Source organism: Urtica dioica, chromosome 6, assembly GCF_054948205.1.
Source record: "Urtica dioica subsp. dioica isolate 48M chromosome 6, U.dioica_male_clone48M_v1_H2, whole genome shotgun sequence".
Lineage (NCBI taxonomy): Eukaryota > Viridiplantae > Streptophyta > Magnoliopsida > Rosales > Urticaceae > Urtica > Urtica dioica.
Window position 1 is genome coordinate 2847523 of NC_142761.1, and position 22290 is coordinate 2869812.

At 34.7% G+C, this 22290-nt stretch overlaps 1 protein-coding gene and 1 pseudogene across 1 annotated transcript; both read left to right on the plus strand.

Moving 5' to 3' along the window:
* Positions 1-1643: 1643 nt before the first annotated feature.
* On the plus strand, positions 1644-2586 carry LOC149392903 (CASP-like protein 1E2 pseudogene; annotated as a pseudogene).
* A 607-nt stretch (positions 2587-3193) lies between these two features.
* On the plus strand, positions 3194-3724 carry LOC149392904 (uncharacterized). Its single transcript, XM_089617861.1, has one exon. It carries the CDS (start codon positions 3194-3196, stop codon positions 3722-3724), a length of 531 nt encoding a protein of 176 aa, XP_089473987.1.
* Positions 3725-22290: the final 18566 nt, after the last annotated feature.

Below are 22290 nucleotides of genomic sequence, written 5' to 3' on the forward strand. Positions count from 1 at the left end.
CAAAAGAGTCATTGCAAAATAAAAAAGCTGGTGGTGATATCAAAATAGATACATGCAATTAGGAGAAACTTTCCAAAATAATACAATGACTGTGATCCAACTAAAACATGCAAATATATGGTGCCACTTTACATCAATATTTCACACAAATTATTCCCGTAGATGAAAAAAAAAAAAAAAACGGTTTCAACATTTTTCTGAATTCATTAATTGCAAGGGTCCCGCACTATAGCCTCGCTTTGTAGCAAATTTATTTCGAGTACGTCTTACATTATGTAATCGTTACAAATTAGTCTAGCTTAACCATCTTTAACTACTTAATTATCATATATAACTACTGCCTAACCTAAGTAAAGAATTTCATTAGAACTACTCTTGACCGATTGTTAATTTTGACTAATAACTTTCCTACCAACCATGTATGTATGGTACTTGGCTCGACACTAGAATTGAGAGAAGTCGTTATTATTGGTCTTACAAACGAAAGGAAAAAAAAAGTGTCTCGTGTGGGAATGGATATCGCTCCCTTTCACCGGACGAGTTGGACGAACTAAGCCCAAGGCAAGTTCGGCCCAAGGGGGGGGGGGGGGGGGGGTGAAGGCTCAAGACAATCGTCAGTTCGGCCTAAAAATCCCAGGCACAGACGAGATCGGCCCAAGACAATAGCCAGGAATACTTCATCGAAGGTCGAATCCTAACTCGACCCGGGCCCATAAATGTCCCTGGACGGTCCCGCCACTTAATCTGAATGATTGGTGTCCTAAGAAATAGTCAAATCGCTTAAAGATGAGGGTGTACGCGAGATTGGAGGACCGAAGACCAGTTCTGCACGCACACGTGCATCGATCTAAAGAGGCAGGAGAATCAGCGAGCTAGCTATAAAAGCTCGTTCCATTTCCATTTACAACCACTGAATTTTTTGAGAGAGTGCCATATATTTTTCTAGATTCATTTTGGAGTTTTCCTGCTTATTCTCAAACAATTTCCTATTCTTGTAAGGTTTACATTCGATAATCAATAAAAGGAATTTCCTTTCGCTGTTTCTATATTCAAATTCATATTATCTATTAATTTCTTTCGGATTTCGATTTAATCTTCATAATCGGATTCTGAGACCCTTAACTCATATAAATAAATATACGAGACAATTCGAATAAATCTGGTATAGATTATTGGGACGAGAAATCGGTTCAACAATTTGGCGCCGTATGTGGGAAACTTATCAGAAACCTAACGCCGAAGAACACAGATCGGATCTGAAAGAATGTCTTCTAACAGCGAGCACGAAATCCAGATTTCTGTAGCCGATCCGGAGACACGGGCTCTTCTGCTGAAACTCGTTGAAACCACTGCCGAATTCCAGAGATCAACCCGATCCCAGCTCGATAGCTTGACAACTGCGCAATCATCACTTCAAGAGCAGCTCGACGCTGAGCGAGCTATTCTGCTGAGTTCGACCGGTCCGCCCACCGCAAACGGACGAAGGTTCGCCCCACCCGGGAGACGACTAAGATTCTTCGGGATACACATGTCGCCCGACACGGTCGATCCTAGCAATACGGCCGGAATTGCCAGTTCGATGGACAGGTCGAGGCCAGTGTTTGGTCAAACAGTACTCGATGCTAGTAGAAGATGAGGCGACCATGACAGACCTATGGAACACCCAACAAGCCCGAGACGAAACCCTGAAAAGCTTCATGACAAGGTTTAAGACTATCATGTCAAAAATCTCTTCCGTCGAGGGAGAGTCGGCTCTGAACGCTCTCAAAAATGGACTGTGGCACGAGTCCAGATTCCGAGAGGAAATGACCGTAAACTTTTTGGACTAGTATCTGTTAGAGGTTTTTTTTTTTTTTTTTGGTTAATTCCATCTCAAAAGAATATTTGGCGAAAAATCAACCAATTTATGGTTTAAGCTTGATTGTGGCATCAATTTACAAATGATAATTATTTTATTATTAACTTATGAAATAGCCAAAAGAAATATAGTAAAAAGAAAAAGGAAAAAAGAAGAAGAATAAACGAAAAATCTCATATAAAGATAAACCGTATGTGACAATTGTATTATTGCCCCAAATAGAGATTTGTCAAAATATGGGCACGAGAGTGACCAAGTTTGTCCCATCTCCCAACTTTTGTCACATATATATCAAATGGAGATGTCTAAATCTTGGTTGAGAAATCCACAACAATCACTTACATTTCAACTTCCAACAAAAAATTAATTTACACAATCTTTTTATTAGGTATTTTGTGGTGGCAAACGCGGTGGCATGCGCGTACGTGGCGATCTCCCTAGTGGTTAGCCTCGGAATCCGCGGAGGTAAGAAGAGCGGAATATTCCTCGCGGTTTTCATCTTCGACGTGATCATCGTGGCGCTTCTATTCTCTAGCATCGGCGCGGCGGGAAGCATAGGATTGATGGGATACGAGGGAAACTCGCTCGTCCGATGGAACAAAGTGTGCAATAATTTCGGAAGATTTTGCAACCAAGGCATGATTGCTCTCCTCATTTCCCTCACCGGCTCCACTGCCCTCGTCTTGCTCATCGCCCTTGCCGCCAAGCGCCTCCATCACGGAAAGTAATAAAAAAAATGTTTAAAAAAAATAGTTAATTGATTAGCTTTTTAAATTGATATATCTCGTATGTTTTTGGGTATTACTACTCTACTTGTTATGTAATTGGAGCTCGTACGAATGTGTGATTGTTAGATAATTTCCTTCTTTGTTTTTGTTTGTTTTGTTTTATGTGGAAAATTTGTTTAGAAATTGGAGGAGGAATGAGAAAGCGATTACATATGAAGAAATGTCAAGAGCGTTTTGAAACCATTTGGGATTATATATGTAATTTTTTTAATTGTTTCTCTCTTTTAATTTATTGTATATCTTCAATTAAATTATGATACGTCCTCATCATTGTATTTCAATTAAAATAACGATAATAAATTTAAATATAAAAAAAAAAACTCTATCAATTTAGCCACTTTGAAATTTATGGTTTTACAAAATAATTGAAATTGCATAATTAACATAAGCTAAATGTTTAACTTTACATTTTGTTTTAAAATTTTTGTCAGATATATGGCTATTTTACTATTATTTCTATCAAATAATTAATCAGCTTATGTATTGATTTTTTGTGTACTCTGGTACTTCCAACCCGAAAACATATGTAACGGCCTTTCCCATCGCGATGGGGCGAGCATGTGTGCAAGATAACGAGCGAGAAGCAGGGTATTGCCAGTTATTCGCTGAGAACCTGTCAGGAAGCGCCTTGGATTGGTTTTCACGTCTCGAAGAAGGGTCGATAAGTTCTTTTCAACAGCTGTCGGCCGCGTTCATCAAACAGTACTCGATGCTAGTAGAAGATGAGGCGACCATGACAGACCTATGGAACACCCAACAAGCCCGAGACGAAACCCTGAAAAGCTTCATGACAAGGTTTAAGACTGTCATGTCAAAAATCTCTTCCGTCGAGGGAGAGTCGGCTCTGAACGCTCTAAAAAATGGACTGTCGCATGAGTCCAGATTCCGAGAGGAAATGATCGTAAACAGACCACCCACCATCGAGGATGCAATTCATCGTGCCTCAAACTACGCGAAAGCTGAGGAAGAAAGGGCCCTCCTGTCAAAGAAACATAATCCAAGGAAGGTCCCTTCTATGACATCTGTTTCGGCCATGGCCAGGACACCTGGAATGAGACCTTACCGAAACAATGAATGAAGGAAGCCTTCAAACATTCCAGAACATGCCTTTAACGTAAACGACGAGGGAGTTTCCGAAGGAGGCACCCCGAAATGGCCGCGCGACAAGAAAAAATACTGCGACTTCCACAAAAATTACGCACACGACACTCTGGACTGTGTCGTAGCCCGAAAGGTACTTATCGAGAAGTATAAAAATGGAGAGCTGAAGAATGTCGACCTGTGACCACCGCCCCAGAAGAAGGAATTTAACAATAACAGAACCCGAGGAAATCCCTCCCCAAAAAGGGGAAAGGCAAAGGAGGACGATAACGACATTCCCCAAGCAAAATCCCGGATCGACTATATCATGGGAGGTTCAAAGTTTTGCAGGGATAGCGTAAACTCAAACAGTGAAATTTATGGTTTTACAAAATAATTGAAATTGCATAATTAACTTAAGCTAAATGTTTAACTTTACATTTTGTTTTAAATTTTTTGTCAGATATATGGCTATTTTACTATTATTTCTATCAAATAATTAATCAGCTTTTGTATTGATTTTTTGTGTACTATATAGTAAGTTTTCTGATACTACTACGTTACGTGTTGTTTAGTGGAGGTTCTATGAACGTGTGATTTTTTTGTTAGATATTTTATTTCTTTGCCGTTTGTTTGTGTGGAAAATTTATTTGGAATTTTGACTATGAATCATGAGAAAGCAATACTCATAAAGACAATTTAGGAGGAATCTTTCGAAGGTAATGTTAGAAATGTCATTCCGTGTCTATTTAATTGTTTTTTTTTTTTTGGGATATATCTATTTAATATTAGTCAACTATATATTTATCAAAAGTTTCATTGCAAAATAAAGAAGCTGGTGGTGATATTAAAATAGATACATGCAATGAGGAGAAACTTTCCAAAATAATACTATGACTGTGATCCAACTAAAACATGCAAATATGTAGTGCCACTTTACATCAATATTTCACACAAATTATTCCCGAATATGAAAAAAAAAAAAAAAAAATTGTTTCAACATTTTTCTGAATTCATTAATTGTAAGGGTCCCGCACTATAGTCTCCCTTTGCAGCAAATTTATTTCGAGTACGTCTTACATTACGTAATCGTTACAAATTAGTCTAGTTTAACCATATTTAACTACTTAATTATCATATATAACTACTTCAGATTGAGTGAGTTAGGTTAATTTAATTAACGTATTGGAGTGAGTTAGGTTAATTAATTAACTTATTGATTGAATATTAGCTTATGCTCTGATTTTGTTGTGAGTAAAGTTAATTTACTAAATGATTGAATTATGAATTATGTTAATTAATTGAATGCTTTGAATATCAATTGACTGAAGTTCTTATTTTTGTAAATTTTTTGTGAATTTCAAATCATTCACGAATCAGTTAATTAATTAATCTAACTCACTCCAGTACGTTAATTAAATTAACCTATTCGCGAATTCACAGTGAATCAACAAAATCGGAGATTTTTCTTTCTCTTCTTCTTTTTCTGCGGCGAGGATTCGTCGAGGTCTCCGTCGAACCAGTTCGACTCGAGGCGGAGAGTCAGCAGTCTCGGGAGACGAGTGAGCTCGGTCGCCGGAATCTCGCCGGTGAAAAGGTTATGCGAAAAATCCAGTCTTTGGACTCGCCGGAGCTTCGAGATCCCGGAGTAGAGGACGTGGTGATGGCGAATGTGGTGGAGGAGTCGTCGTCGGAGAGGTTTGGGGCGACGGTGAGAGGGAATGAGTTAGGGTTAAGGGAGGTTGTAGATGATAGAGGTAGTTTAGGTAGTCTATTAAAGTTGAGCTATTTAGTTAATAAAATGAAACAATGGTTAATCCCTTAATATTGTTGAGTCAATTTGGCTATTCTTCAAAATAGCCCAATGAACAATGGTGTATCACTCTTCATTTGATGTAAAGATTACACCAAACATAGAATTTTTAGAGTTTTAATGTTTTATCAGTGAAAAATTCTAATTTTATTTATAGAGTTTTAAGGTTCTCCATTGGAATTGGAGATGCTCTAATTCTATTTGATTCTTGTTTCAATTCAAACAACGCAAATTATAAATATTTATTATTCTACTAGCAATAGATATTATTTTTAAATCGTAATTAGTATCTCAATAATTTCTTATAATTAAAGTCAATATCTATATTCAAAATAACTATTAATATCGATCTACCGTCGATTACCTCAATGGAACGATCATAGTATCAATGTCTTATCTATATTTAAAATAACTATTAATATCGATCTACCGTCGATTACCTCAATGGAACGATCATAGTATCAATGTCTATATTTTCAAATAACTATTTAATACCCATGGGTAAAGTTGTTTATGTTCATCTTGAGGAAACCCTACACCTCCCATTTCCCTCTTCATCTCTTGCCTCTCATAAATGAAACTGAAATTACTTGTCTGGCTGCCTTTCTGTAAGTTGACTTTATCATCCATCCATTCAATCACTTATGGACTTAAGACAATGAAATTAATTAATTTCTTCATTTATTATTTTGTGATGAAAAATATATTCAAAGTGCGCTCAGTAGTGTTAGAGTTAGCTATATATCTTTCTGATTTATCTAGATCTAGAGAGATTTTTTTTTACAATGATTGAAATGAATTGTGGATCCATACAAATTCATATATGTAAGCCATTTATACCCGAGGTATATTTTACAACCCACATTATCCCTCCCACGTATTTTCATATTTAGATATTTCTGTATAATTGCATGTACGTATAACTGCGTATAATATATATGAAATAACATTTACGTACGTACACACACATATATATGGGGGAAATTTGCGTCAATGTCACAAATTCGTCCAGTTTTTGCATTTGTATCACAAAGTTGTCAAAATTGCATTTGTGTCACATATTTACATTCGTGTCACATGTGCAAATTTCAAATTACTCTCTCTCATCATTTAATCTTTTTATTAGTTACTTCATGTCTTCTGAATTTTTACAATACCTCATTAAAAATCACTTCATCTTCCTCTAAAACTTTCTAAAATTTTTGTGTGTGACTTATTTGCAATTGGATTGTCAATTTGTGACATAAGATGCAAATACCACTATATATGGGCATATATATGGGGTTGTACCAACAAACTGAACAAAGTTGATCTATAAACAACAACGGTCCCTGTTTTTTCCTAAGCATTATTGTTGATCACTTGTCCTAAATTTTGTCTAAAACTTAGCCAATTATATGGGAGAAAATTTTGGCCCTTATTTTTTTTTTATCTGACTTATATTACGTCAATCGTATATTATTTGCCAACGTCATTTTCTTGGTCGTATTATTATAGAACTTTATTTTCCCTATACAAATAGTTCTAGCCCACTGTCACTTTCGTTATTAAAAGAATTAGCAATTAGGTGAGATGTGCATTTACTGCCAATAAATCATGAGTCATACAAAAAAAATAATAATAATAATAATAAACGGCATAAATAATACTTTCATGTTTTCAGATATATATATAATTAAATACTTCTTCTTATTTTTTTTTGCAAAAATACTTAATATCAAATCTCAGTTGCACCGTTAAATAAAATTATTAAATTTGACGAAAATACACGTAGCAGTCACATATTAAACACAATTTAATATTTTTCCTTAAAAATAATTAAGCATTAATAATACCATTCATATAGAAAAAAAAATTAATTAATAACTTTAATATTATAATTCAGAAATAATATTATTATTAAAAACATTTTAAATAATAAATATTAATTAATCATTTTAAATAATTAATTATGTTATAGAATTCGTTTATAATTAAATTTTTATTAATAAAATGATATTATTAATGTTTAGTTCATTTTTTATAAATATTAAATCGTGATTAATATGAATCTATCATATGTATTTTCGTCAAACTTAATTGACTTTATTGAACGGTGCAACATAAATCAAATATTTGCCATGCATATTTCTGTCAAACTTAACTAACTTTACTTAACGGTACAACATAAATCAAACATTAAGTATTTTTGTTATGCCGTCATTTTTCACAAGTGAAAAACAACACTCTTTACCAAGTTAACGACAAGGAAAATGCCCAAAAAAAACTTACTCAAACGGCTCTGAAGGCTGAGCTACAAAACGGCTCTGAAGGCTGAGCCACAAAATGGCTCAGAGGGCTTAGCCCCAAGCGTCTCTGAAGATTGAGCCACAAAATCGCTCAGAGGGCTGAGCCCCAAACGTCTCTGAAGATTGAGCCACAAAACGGCTCAGAGGGCTGAGCCCCAAGCAGTTCTGAAGGCTGAGCCACAAAACGACTCTAGAGACTGAGCCACAAATAGTTCTGAAAGCGGAGTCCCTAACGACTCTGAGCCCCAACACTACAACAAATCTCACTATTACCAACGATTTTTTTCATCGCTAATAACCCCATAATCGTCGCTAAATCTCTTTAGCGACGATTTTAGCGACGATTTTTATCGTTGCTAAATGTCTGTGCCTAAATATATTTAGCGACGAATTAATCGTCGCTAAATATTTACCGACGATATTAGCGACGATTTTTTCGTCCCTAAATGTTTAAACTAGGAGTTTTTTTTAATTATTTAGCGACGACTTAATCGTCGCTAATTCGCGCGGGAAAATTTCGCGCGCGAATTAGCGACGATTAAGTCGTCGCTAATAAGTTAATTTTTTAATAATTAGTGACGACTTTGTCGTCGCTAATTACAAAAAAAAAAATTCGATTTTTAAAATTATTAATTTTTATCGTCGTTAATTATTTATTTTTTATTTTGTTTTTCGTTTATGAAATTCTAACATGAAAAATCAAATAAAAACCAAAATATATTATCCAAATCAACTTATATATAAAATCCGGTTACGTTTTCGATTATCGAGAAATATGTAAATAATAATCTACAATACACAAAATATCTAATAAAACACTAGTCGCGGCGTTTGCTTTGTCGTCATGCCGCTCGTTTTCCCCCTCCTCGACGTGAAACGCTCTTCTGCTGGCGCTGAAACTCTGCAAGCTGCGGCGGAACAATGTGCTCATGATCAGTAGATTGACTCGGACCGCCGGGCGTCGTCTGCTGGCTACCATCGAGAGTCATCTGATGGCCGCCCGTCGGAGTGTGGACGCCAGGCGTCGGAGTCTGGACACCGGCCGTCGGAGTCTGCTGGCTGTGGGACGACGGAGCCTACTGCGAACTATGCGGAAATTGAGGCATAAACGAGCTCGGGTTGAGGCCGGGCACCTGACTCTGTATTGCCTCGACGAACGAGGCGAGGGTCGACGTGAACACCTCCTGGGAGATATATCCTGGATGCGACGTCCCAACCTCCGAACTACCGTAGACTTCGGCGAGGTCAGCCGCCATCCGTGCTCACTGTGGCACCAAACGTCCGACGCCGGTCAACTGATCAGTCCGCGAACCCATAATATCGTGGATCGCCTGCTGCTCTAGGACGGAAATATCAACGTCCGCTCCTTGTTGCTCAGCCTCCGCTCGCAACGTGTTGAACCTATCGACCAGTCGATCCTGATATAATTAACTAGTTAGTATATATTAATCGGAAAAATAAGACAAAATAAATGTAAACTTACATAACGTGCGGAGGCTTCAGGAGTCAGCCATTCGGACTTGTCGGACTGATGTTGGCGCTTGTAGTTCGCAAACAAGCTCTCGAAAGCGCATGTCTCGACGCTCTTCTGCATGTAAACAAAATTTCAAAAGTTAGATAGTTTTAACGATTTGAAGTATCATATAAACATAAAACTTACGTTCTTCATGCGGTGGGTCAAGAATCCTGTGACGACCCGACTTTTCGTACCGTCTTACTTATCTTACTTTTTAAAACTTAAGAAAATTTGAGGTAAATTTTTTTTTTTAAAAACATAACTTAAAATATAAAGTTTGAAAACTCGTAACCTAAAAATAAATTTTCATTTAAACTTGATGAACGAAAACAACCAAAAAGTCGAAGTTGCATAATGGAAATTTAAAACCAACAAAATACCATCGTAAAATAAATACCATAAATAAAGTCGTAACCTTTAACGAAATTGAAAAACATAACTTAAACTATGAACAATAAAACCTTGGGTTTGGATTATTGCAAAACTGAAAGAAAAGCGGAAGTCTTTTTATTTTCGAAAACGGCAACCATAACCCAACCCTCTCGCTATCGCCGCCGCTGATCCACCCTCCTCACTTGTTCATATGTTGTTTACCTACAACACGGACGTATATACATAGAGTGAGCTAACGCTCAGCGAGAATAACTATAACTCACAAAACATAAGCAATAAAAATAAAATGCATGAACCTGTTATTCGTATTAACTGTGACATGAGAATACCCTATTAAAAGTCTATCGTATTTTAGTTCGGGGGTCCCCTAGAGTAGCCGTACCGATTTCAGTGTACACTTTGGTAACGAACCATGGGGCTGCGACCTCCCATAGTACGCCCCGTCACATACATAAACATATGAGGAACTCTCTATGTGAGCCCGTAGTTCGGCTCGAGAAATTCCTCTAGGTACCTCCGTAATTCGAGGCGGTACGACTCTCTTGCTTACTTAACTTATTAATCGTGTTTATTACGTTAAAAGCATGAGCGACATAAGATAAAAACATACATGATAACATAGCTAGAAACATAAGACGTGTTATAGATATTCTAACACACAGCATAAGATAATAACATAAACTCACATATCGTCATATCATATCATAACAAGCACGTTCCGAACAAACACGCACACACAAAAATCCACACAATACATAAATACTTCATATCATATAATACATATTATATATATATATATATATATATATATATATATATATATATATTAACTAATCCGTGTTGCAGTGAGATTATTCTCACCTGGATATCGGAATTACGATCGAAGACCGTCGAAGGAAAATGATGCTCTTAATGACTCGGAACCTAAACGGAAAAGGTTGACTATTACTTATCAGGTAAGAAAAGGATTTAATACATGACTTAGTTTCTGGAAATTTTCAGAAACGAGATCCGATGTGAAATTACTAAAATACCCTTGGCTATTAGGGTTTCGGGGAAAACTAAAAATCTGGAAAAACATTTGTAAAAACATCCAGTACGTATAAAATATAATTTTGAGCACTTTTTGTAAAGGCATCACGGCCAAAATAAATTTTTAACTATTTATTAAAAATAAAATAAGATGCAACAATTTGGCTAAAAAAAAAACTTGTAAAAACCAATATGCGCATCCTTTCCAAAATTCTTATACCGTAAAACTTTTTTTATTGAAACTTAAAATAAATTACATATTTAGAAAAACGACACATAGTGCTAACCATTGCAAAAACTTTCGGATAAAAATAATTAACGAGCAATTCACACTAAGCGTCTGAAAAACGATTTCTAAAATTTGAACAAAACTGTAAAACTGGTACGCGCACTGATCGGAATAAATTCATAAAATATTATGTACAGCCTGAAAATATTTTTCGATTGCAGATTTAAAAAGAAGACATCTTAAACTAGTGTTTCCAAAAAGAATCAACGCAAAATAATCAATATCAAAACCGTAGTAAGCGTATTAAAATCGGCTTTCTCTGAATCCGACCCAGAACCACTTTAAAAAAAATAGTTTGCTTATAAAAAGAGAGAAGAAAAATATTCTAGTATAATCTAGTGATGGAACACGAAATACCTTAATAGAGAGGATGAAAACGTGCTTCCTAAGAGTTTTAGACTCCAAAAAGATAGATCTAAAAAATTGCTTGGTGGCTAGGGTTTATTTTGTGGGGGAAGAAAGTGAAAGAGGAGAATGAGGAATGATGAGAAACCAGCGTGAGGCTGATGTGAGGGAGCGAAGCAGTGAGAGGGTGAGCATATGCGTGAAAAAAAAAACCTAGGCTATATATATACATATGCTGTGATAAAAATAAATAAAGTGATAAAATATATCAAATACTCTAAAGACTCGGTAACTGATCCTACCAAAACGGATTTGATATTATTATTATACTACTATTACTATTTTTAAAACCGGAACCAAGAGTCAAAAGGTTTGAATACAAAATAAATAATTGTATTCCTTAAAATCCTATCTCACGTCATAGCATGCGACAAATAATGTGAAACTATATATGCATACATATATATACACATATACATTATATATATATAAAAAAAAAGGTTATTAAGTTATATAGCCACACGGATATAGTGGATTGAGATATAGCCCACATTTGGTTAATTTCTTGTAAATAGCCAAGTAAACTTATTAACAAATTAATAAAAGCCTTATTTAACACAACCAAACATATATTTTAGGTAGTTAATAGGCTGCCACGTATGCAAGTTGGCTATTTACAAATTATTTACCAAAAGTTGGCTAATTTACAATTCTTATAGTTTAGGTGGTTTACGTAGCCAATTTTTTGTAAAAAAAAGTAACTTATCGCTATACCACATATATATATATATATATATATATATATATATATATATATAACATAAACGCAATTTATATCTAAAAGCATCTATATTAACATACTTATTTACATATATACATATTATCATAAGTATTGTGATTCTATACCAAAATATATAAGTAAAAAAATATTATTTATTTTCTTCCTGTATTAATAATGCACACATATCTACATACATTTATATGATTTCTACGTATCTTTTTTTTATTTCTACGTATCTTTTTTTTTATAAAGCTATATACGTATAAAAGAGTATATATATATATAATATTGCTATTATTTGTGTGAATAATTACACCAATAGCACACACACAAAACATAACATCTAACATGCTTATACACAACAAATTATTAAGGCACACAAAACATGTACCATAACTAATAATTAAAACAAACAAAGAAAAAAAAAACATTTGACACATACTATATAAGCACTCACTTTGAACTTGAAATTTCATATATGATTATGAAATATCTAAATTTTTAATAAGCTAGTTTTCGGGGTTTCACAAATCCAATCGTCCCCTGTCGACTCTTCGTCTTCATCTTCGAGCGATTCGCCTTGTTCTTCGCTTGTATGGCCTGTAATATAGTAAACGTACACGTAAATAACAAATTGTATAATAAAAGGGTAAACACATATTTAACGTAAATGATTTGATTACCTTAAACTCATCGCTCGAATATCGTTTTATAAGCGTCTCCCAGTCGGTGTCGAGCTTAACGGTCCTCGGTTTCATCGACCGCGCCACCTGTACACTGCTCTTGCAGTCGATGTCGAACCATGACCGCAAGGTATGCCTCCAATCGCGAAGACGAGTCTTTGCGTCTCGAATGATTGCCGCATCGACAATCGCCTTCTTCTTCCCGGTTGCGTCGCCATCGACTCGAATGTCGTACTTGTCTCGAATCGCTGATCGGATTTCGGCCTCCTTCGCCGGCCCCACGTTCGCAGTCGTCCACCTTGGGACCGTAGGCGAGATCTTGTCTCGGACGACCAACCCGAGCGTGTTCGCGAACGTCGCGAGATCCGGATCCATCTCTCGCTCTGGCTGCAAGAACGACTGAAACTCCTCGTTATAAATAACGACTTCCTTCACCCCGGGGCGCCGTGCACGCTCAGATCGTTTCCCGAGCGTCGGCCCACGCACGGCGGGTTCGATATCCTCGTCGGCTTCTTCGACGCCATCGCGTACGGGCGCCGACTCGTAATAATTCGGGAGACGGGATAGGTAGTCATCCCCGCCTCCGCTGCCTCCGGCTCCTGTAGCCGTAGCCATCTGAAATTTACCTAAAGATAACTCATTTTATTTTACCTAAAGATTCAACATTTAAAAATTTAGTAATTTCCAGATTTTATTTTATAATTTCACTATCCTACCGAAATTTCGGCAGAACCTCCCCTATAAACTTAACAACCCGGCATCAAGCCTTTAACTTTAAAACATGCATAGAAACATCCTAAAACTAACGATAAATCGAACCTCAGTGGTTCGATTATTAAAATACATAATCCATAACCAACTAATTAATTTCACATTTTTATTCTTTTTTAAATCTATAAACTGATTAATTTCACATTTTTATTCATTTTTAAATCTATAACCAATTAATTATTGTCACATTTTTATTCATTTCTAACAAAAATTAAATCCAATTTCAATCCATAACCAATTAATTAATTTCACATAAACTACCTAATTTTCGTTAAACTAATTCATTAATTTAAGTTTGTTAGCTTTAGAGAATCGGTCGAAATTGGATGCGAATTAAGCGACAAACTATATCGATCTCCTAACGTCGAGGCCAACTACACAAAATTAAACAATTTTAAATTTTCTAATCGTAATTAACAAAATTACATTTCCTAATTTATTAATCTCTAATCTACTATACTTATATACATATTTAATCTCTAATTCTAATTTACAATTTTAAATTATCAAACATCCTAAATTATATCGTAATTAAATCCTAAATACTAAATTATATAATAAATTATATACTAAATACTTATATCCTAAATAATTATATATATAACTAATTATGTAAATACTTATATCCTATATAATTATAACTAATTATATAAATACTTATATCCTTAATTATATACTAAATTATGTAAATATATAAAATATAACTTATATATATATATATATATATATATATATATATATAAACTTACCTGCGGTGGCGGATCGAGGAAGAGCCGTGCAGGCGGAGGAAGAGGCGGACGAGCTAGACTTCGGCGTCGGCGGCGGAACGGCGGAGGACGGCGGTGGACGGCGACGAGCTTCGGAGAGACAGATCTGAGGAGAGAGAGAGACGTGAGGAGAGAGAGATGTGAGGAGAGAGAGACATGAGGAGAGAGCGACTTACCGGAGCTTCGGGGACGACGGACGACGGCGGAGGACGGAGGTTCGTCGGAGGAGAATTGGGTTTCTGGGAGAGATTGGAGAAATGAAGATTTTTAGGTCGGGGAAAAATGGGGGAAACTGATACGCGATCTGGTATTTAAAGACATTTACCGACGATTAAATCGTCGCTAAATGTTTAAAATTCGTAGCTAAATGAACTTAAATTTTCAGTTCATAACCAGGCATTTAGCGACGATTTAATCGTCGCTAATAGTTTTTTACACATTTAGCGACGATTTTATCGTCGCTAAATCATTTCATTTAAATTATTTTGGGGGGATTTTTCCCTCTTTAAATTTCGTTAAAATTCGAAATTAATTCGATATTAATTCCAAACTATTAGCGACGATATAATATCGTCGCTAATTGTTTTCCCGCGAACTTAGCGACGAATAGATATAATTAGCGACGAAAATATCGTCGCTAATTGTCTTTGCCGCGAAACTTTAGAAGTTTTGGCACCAAATAATTAGGGACGATAAATTCGTCGCTAAAAGGGTGATTAGCGACGAAAAATTAGCGACGATTAAGTATTAGCGAGAGAAAAAGACAATTAGCGAAAAAGAGAGAAAAATATAGAGTTTATTTTGTGCATTAATGTATGAAGATACTTGCCAAAAGAAAAAGAGCAAATAAATTTTCTATACAAGGAAGGGATATGGGCGGCCAACTAAGGCAAGGATAGAGCAAAATAAAAGAGGAAACAAATCCAATGACTTGTTTGGATTGGTTTTGGCCGTGTGACTCTATGGGGTAAGGAGCAAATTTTGCTCATGAATATGTGATATTCTATAGAAGAGGAAACTATCTTGTTGAAGGTAATCGGCCCTCCCCTATAAATAGAGGCCTTATTCTTCTCATTTCATTCATCCCAAGTTTTAGAGATTGAGAGCTTCTCTCTCTAGCTTGGCCGCCCCTCTCTCCTTCTGTCTCTAAGTTTTCTTTCGTTTTTGTTTTCGAAACTAGGTCCACATTTGACCTAGTGTTTTTAGCTCTTCGACTTTGAGACCTATTCTCGAGTCGTCGTGTTTAAAAGTGCCCACACACTAATTCCTTTCTTTCTCGAGTGATTTTAGTGACAGAAACTTTCGTGGTTGCTCGAGTTCCCGAGGAAAGAAGAGAGACGTGCTGCGAGGGGAGACGAACGTTTCAACCATCCAAAGGCTTCTCAACGTTCAAGTTTCTCAAATGTTAGTAAACTTATATTGCTCGTTTATAATTTTAATTTATATGTACTTGCTCTTGACACTGAGAATCTCTCGGTTCAAATGAATTTATTTTCTACTCAAGAATTCAACTTAATTGTGATGAGTGGATCCACTGAATATTATCTATGTTTACCATTCATGAATATCATCAGCTAGTCGGGATTTACAAAATTATCATTTTACCCTTCTAGTTGTTATTTCCTCAACTCCTTTGTCGCTTGTGAATAAGTTAGAAACAATGTATTGACGAGGAGCTAACAAGTCACGTTGTTTCATCCAAAAAAAGTCAAGACTCAATTTGGACACTGGCCAGTTCATTTATTCACATTCCAAGGAACAAAGCATGAGGTGATATACATTACATTTCAGCAATCTTGTACATGAATTCCATATCTATGAGAACTTCACAAATTTACTCATGACATCTTCACAACTTAGTACTTCACCAATAGGTCATGTTCAGAATCACATAGTGAGTCCGAACTCTGACTTTCTCAAATGAGAATACGTAAGTTGTGAAATGGCATGTCTCATTTCAGGATTAAGGTAAGCATGATGCAATGCATACATAGTGACTTCGAGACATAAGAGATTAAATGGTTTGTTCTTATTTTATCTCTAGAAGTGCACTGGTCAATTCAGTACCTTCAGAAGATACCTCTCAATGTCCCATAACCAGACATCATAGATTCTCCTAACAATCGTACTGAGGTCAATAGTCATTTGACCCTTAGATTGCGAAGATATCGTTTTAAGCAAACTATGAAGAGTTTGTTCATGCAAATCTACATTTGTCTCTTCATGTGTTGTTAGGTTTGTTTATGGACTAAAGACTAAGGTTTTATCATAAAGCTTCACACAAGAAATAATGAATGAACGTTTCAACTTTTTATTAATGAATAAGCATTTACAAGCAAGAGTCTTCATGAGACTTTATTACATCACCAGTACAAAAGTAAAGACTACAACTCTTTTTGTGGGTACCATTGACAACACAACTCTCCCGATAAATATCACACATGATATAGAAGGACAAAAACAATTCAAAGAGAAGAAAAAGACTACAACCTCTCTCTCTCTCTCTCTCTCTCTCTCTCTCTCTCTCTCTCTCTCTCTCTCTCTCTCTCTCTCTCAAAACCCAACACAAAAGCATAAGATTTATTTCCAAACACCCAAAAGATTAAAGAAGAAAACAACCACAAAGTCTCAAAGCACTCAATATGCCCAGAATACCAGAAAAGATCAAGAAAAAGATAAAGACGAAGATGGAGAAAAAATCAAGAAAAAGACAAAGACGAAGACGGAAAGAAGAAAAGAAGGAGTCAAGACGAAGAGAAGATAACAAAGAGAAGACGAGGAATCCGAAGAAAACAATGAAAAAAGCGAGAAGAACATATAATCACTGATCCGAAAGACTCTCAAGAGGAAGCAAGTCTTCACTGCTCTTTCCAGATCCGAGGAAAAATGATCCCGACAACACTAGATCGAGACTTGTCGCATGCTCGCGCCTCGACGCCTTGTCTCATGAATGTTATCCGAGAAATCGCATTAACATTTTTTTCGCGAAAAATCAAATTAAGTGTATATTTTCAAAAAATATTAGATATTTATACCGTCATTTCCTCTTTAAGGAAATAAAAGGAAATAAAAGGGTTTGGCATTCTGCCTAAACATCAATAACATCAACTACACAACAAAACCTAATTTTTTGTCGTTTTCCATCGCCAATTACAACATCATGCATGTTTGGACCATAATCACAGAACTTAAATAAATGTCTACTTCAAAAAATAAATACAAGTCACAGAACCTAAATGACTGATCAATATCTGATTTCTTAACATGACACCCCACCAATGAAATCTAGAAGGGCACAAATATATTTTACATGCAAACAATTCAAATTATTAATATTTCAAGACTATCATAGGAAATAACTTACGTAAAATAATAAGAATTAAGTCAAATTTTAAAATATGTTAATACGAGTAGTTTTCGAAAAGAAAAAAAAAACAATCATTGAGCGGTACTGGAGCCGAGAGTTATAATCAGAGGGGAAAAATTTATACAAAAAATATTTTAAATTCTATAGGGCTATGCATGAGAAATAAATTATTTAGAGCAACAAATATGAAAAAAAAAAAAATTATATATTTCTAGATTAAAAATTTATAAAAAAAAAAAAACTATACAAAAAAAATGCATAAGGTCAGGTGGGCATCCGCCCTTGTCATCGAGCATTTTTATAAATAATGTAAAGAAAGTTACATTAAATCAAATTTAAATTAATAACTACAAAACATACATTAAGTGTTATGAAACAAAAAAAATAATCATCATTTCAAATATGTAAGTGGGCTGCATAAAAATGGGTACTCAAGAATTTACAAGATTTATACTATTCAAGGCATATTTAAATAGCAAAGCTAGACATATGGTTTATTTGGACCTCTATATTAAAATTAAGACGATTTAGCAACGTAGTCAATTTCAAATGTGGTTTTAAAGATTTAGTAAACGTTTAGTAAATTTTGTAATATAGCCATTCATAAAATAAAAGAATATTAAAAGACAAAAATACCCTTCATTAAATAAACAATTACCATATAGGAATAAATTAACAAAATAAAATAAATAAATGACAAAATTTAACTCTTCTTATTGTTATATATATTGAGATCTTGCCGATCAGACCGACCAAAAAATATCGAAAGTTGCATCGTAATCTCATAAATTCATTCATGCTGTGTTTCTGCAATAGATTTATCAACACAGATATACCGATATTAACACAAAATAAACACAAATACCACAACGCTTCAAATTCAAATTTTAATTTTAACTCTCATTAATTTCAATTCCACCAGAAGAAACTGAAAGTCTCGAAACAAATAGACACTTGAAATTCGCAAGACAGAGAGGATGGAGATGGAGAGATTGACCTCATCCTTTTCCCATCGCGCGCCGTGAGTTCACCGGCGGAGGGGGCTTCGGCGATGGAGGCTGAGGTCGGAGAGTCGTCATGGTCCGCTCGCAGTCCACCCTCGGGCCGTTGATTCAGCTCGCACTCAACCCATGTCGCGGCGCAAATGTTGGACCGCCGTCAACCAAGTCCTTGAATTACTCAAATGAGAAATTGTGAAACGAGAATACTAATTAACGAAATTAAAAAATAGGTAGAGAGAGACATAACCAATAGTGAGAGCTTTCACCAAGCGTGAGCGTCAGCCTTTGAAATCACTGAAGACCTCATCAATGGTTCGTGGCGTAATGAGAGAGAGAGAGACTTAAATATTTCTATTTACATATAGTCTTTAAAAAGAGAAGTCTAATAATAAAAGCAGTAAACTCCTACGATGAAGAATATACCAAATAAATAAAAATATATCACCCGTGAATGTCTATCAAATATTTTATTTTAATTTTTAAAAAAAAATCGAATAAATAATTTATAAGGATAAAATTGTCATAACAAATTCTAATTCAATTGCCATGTCATCATATTGGTTATTTTATGAAAAAAAAAAAAAAAAAAAAAAAAAAACTTTGAAACGTTGGCTAATATGCAATTTCAACGTTTCATGCAACTTAATTGGTATAATTTTGTTACATGCAGCTTCATTGGTATAGTTTTTCTTAAAATTATAGGCTAATTTTTCAATAATTAAGAAAAATACGTCATACTATGAGAAAGTTATGCATGAATTTATTAGAGGGAACGTAGCCATAAAATGATCGATTACAAACAAATTCTTTCATTTAATTTCTTATTAAAAAGTGATATTCAAATTCAAAGCATAAATTAATATATATTTCATATATATAAAAATAAGAGAACATAAATTTCAATATTTTTAATACAAGAAATTGTTTGAAATAGTCTAATATTATGACTACATATATTTTAAAAAATAATGAACCGGTATGAAATGGTCAAATAGCGCACACTATGCGCATGCGTATTGCTTCAACATTTAGTATTAAATTTTGTCTAATTTTAAACATAAAAAAAATTCTCATATCTAACTTTAATAGTACCTCCAAAAACGCCAAATCAAATCTCAACTCTTATTTATAGTGCATGTGTGACACGCGCGCGTGTGAAAACTTTCAAACAATAGTTACTATTAGGGATGTTCATGAGAGCCCAAATCAAACAATCTAGTAATCTATATCAAACCGAATTTTTTTAAGTCTTGTCGAAATGCAAAGAAGTTTGGGTTGTTACCAACTCAAACCGCAAGTCTGTTGGTATGGTTTGGTTTTTTATAGTCTTGTGATCGAGTTGAATTGAAACAACATAATGGGGTAAATCTTTTTCTTTCACAATTACAAATAGTATTGATATGGGCTTTAATTAATTGAATAATACTCCTTATACTTTATTGATTGAGAATACATGTAGAATTGGTTATTCATAATATGGTAACTTTATTTTAATATGTAAACTTTCTCAAGATAAGCAAAATTTTGATTTTATTTATCATGATTCAACATAACGTATTAGATATAATATATATATATATACATATATTTACATAATTATATACATACATATATACATGATTTTATGCGGGTTATGAAGTTGTTTGTCCAGACAAATAATCTGAAGAAACTGTTGACGTGAAAAATCACCTCAGAGCAGTCTCAACTATTCGTGATGAAGATGAGTCGATTTAGATTTGTAGAGATGGGCCTCAGAAATTATGTAACGAGATTAAATCCAATTTCAAAATAATGAATTAAAACACGTAAGGAAATAAATAGACTAAAGGCGGTTTTGGGCCTTCTTATTGAATATTCGATATGATGAACAAAAAGTTGTACACTAAAAAGACACGGGCTCAATAACACAAGATGAAAATGATAATAATATTGGCAGGACGTAATTTGTGTAAATCCGCTCCATGATCTCATATTTATAGCTGCATGAGGTGATTTGCGAGCTCCGGTCTTTTAGGGCCACATCGCGCGTCGGATCCGGGCTACGTCGGTCTCCTGGGGGCCACGTGTCTCCTCTGACCCGGTCTGGGATGAACGGTTGAAGGATTCGAAATGTGGATGAAGTACGTTGCCCGGGTTTTCAGGGAAGTGGTTAAGAAGTTTGTTGAGCGAGCTGGCCTTCATTAAAGTGAGCTCACGAATACGGATCGAGCTGGCCTTTGCCAAAGCCAGCTCGGCCAATTCGATCATTTTTCGGGACCTCGGGCTGAGTGTATGCAACATCCACCATGTGGTCTTAATAGACTAATTTCATGGGCTCATGCCAAATTGCTTCCAATTTGGGCATGAACGATTATGTGTGAATGGAGGACGAAGTCAAACATCAACAAAAACCAACCCGATTATATCTTGCTTGGTTTAGTACGTGATTTTGTTTTATCTTTCAATTGGGTTGGTTTGAGTTTTAAAAAATTAAAAATTTATTGTATCGGTTCGAGTTGATACCACATGAAAGAACTGGTTAACCAACTCGATTACACCCTTAGTTACTATATATGCATGCAATGTAAGAAATAAGTGTACTTATATGCTATGTAAAATATATATAATTTAAATCTTTAGTGAAAACCAACGAAAATAAAGCCCTCCACATTCCAAAATAAATCGGAGAGGCGCATGCGCATAGCATGTGAATCTTCCCTAGTGTGTGTGTGTGTGTGTTTGTATATCATGAAGACTTTATAGAACAATCTTTGTATTGTGTCTAGGTTTAATTTATATAAAATCAAATCTTATATGATATCTAGCTCGGATGGTCCATGTTTTTGCTTCCACAATATCTCATTCTTTTCTCACTTGGTACAAGTACGCAAACATACCATTTACTGTATATTTTGTTGAATTGATTGACATTTTCTTCGTTTTCTTACATTTTTATATTCATTCATGGTAAACAAGTATTCATTGGATACACCTTCAGTGTTTTTTAGTTTTTTCAGCCGAATTATGATCTTATTTTCAATACCTGATGTTTTGTTTCAATATGTGCGGATCGAAATTTTCTTTAGATGATTATTCAATTGTGTTCAGAGGCAATATACACTAGGTCATGGCTTGCATGACCATAAGGCCAATCGCTTCAAATTTTAATTAGTGATTTTAGTTTTAGTTATATTTATGCTTGATTTTTTAAAATTTCTATTAAAAAAAGACTCATTTCTTAACTTTTTCGAAGGCTTAATCTGTTTTTTTTTATATATATATAACGTGGGCGGAATCACGGAAAATATATTAAAATTTTGACAAATACTAACTTTTGAAATGCGCATTCCAAAAATACTGACTTATGCATATTAGTTTTTTAAATTGAAACGGTAAACAATCTTTATTCTTAATGAATTTTCAAACAGTATAACTTTTTTTTTTTATTGAATCCGTTATTTTTGGATTTTTTTTTAAATGTTGATATGTCACGTAATTTCTTTTCCATTTTATATGAAATTTTTATTTGTAGACCTAAT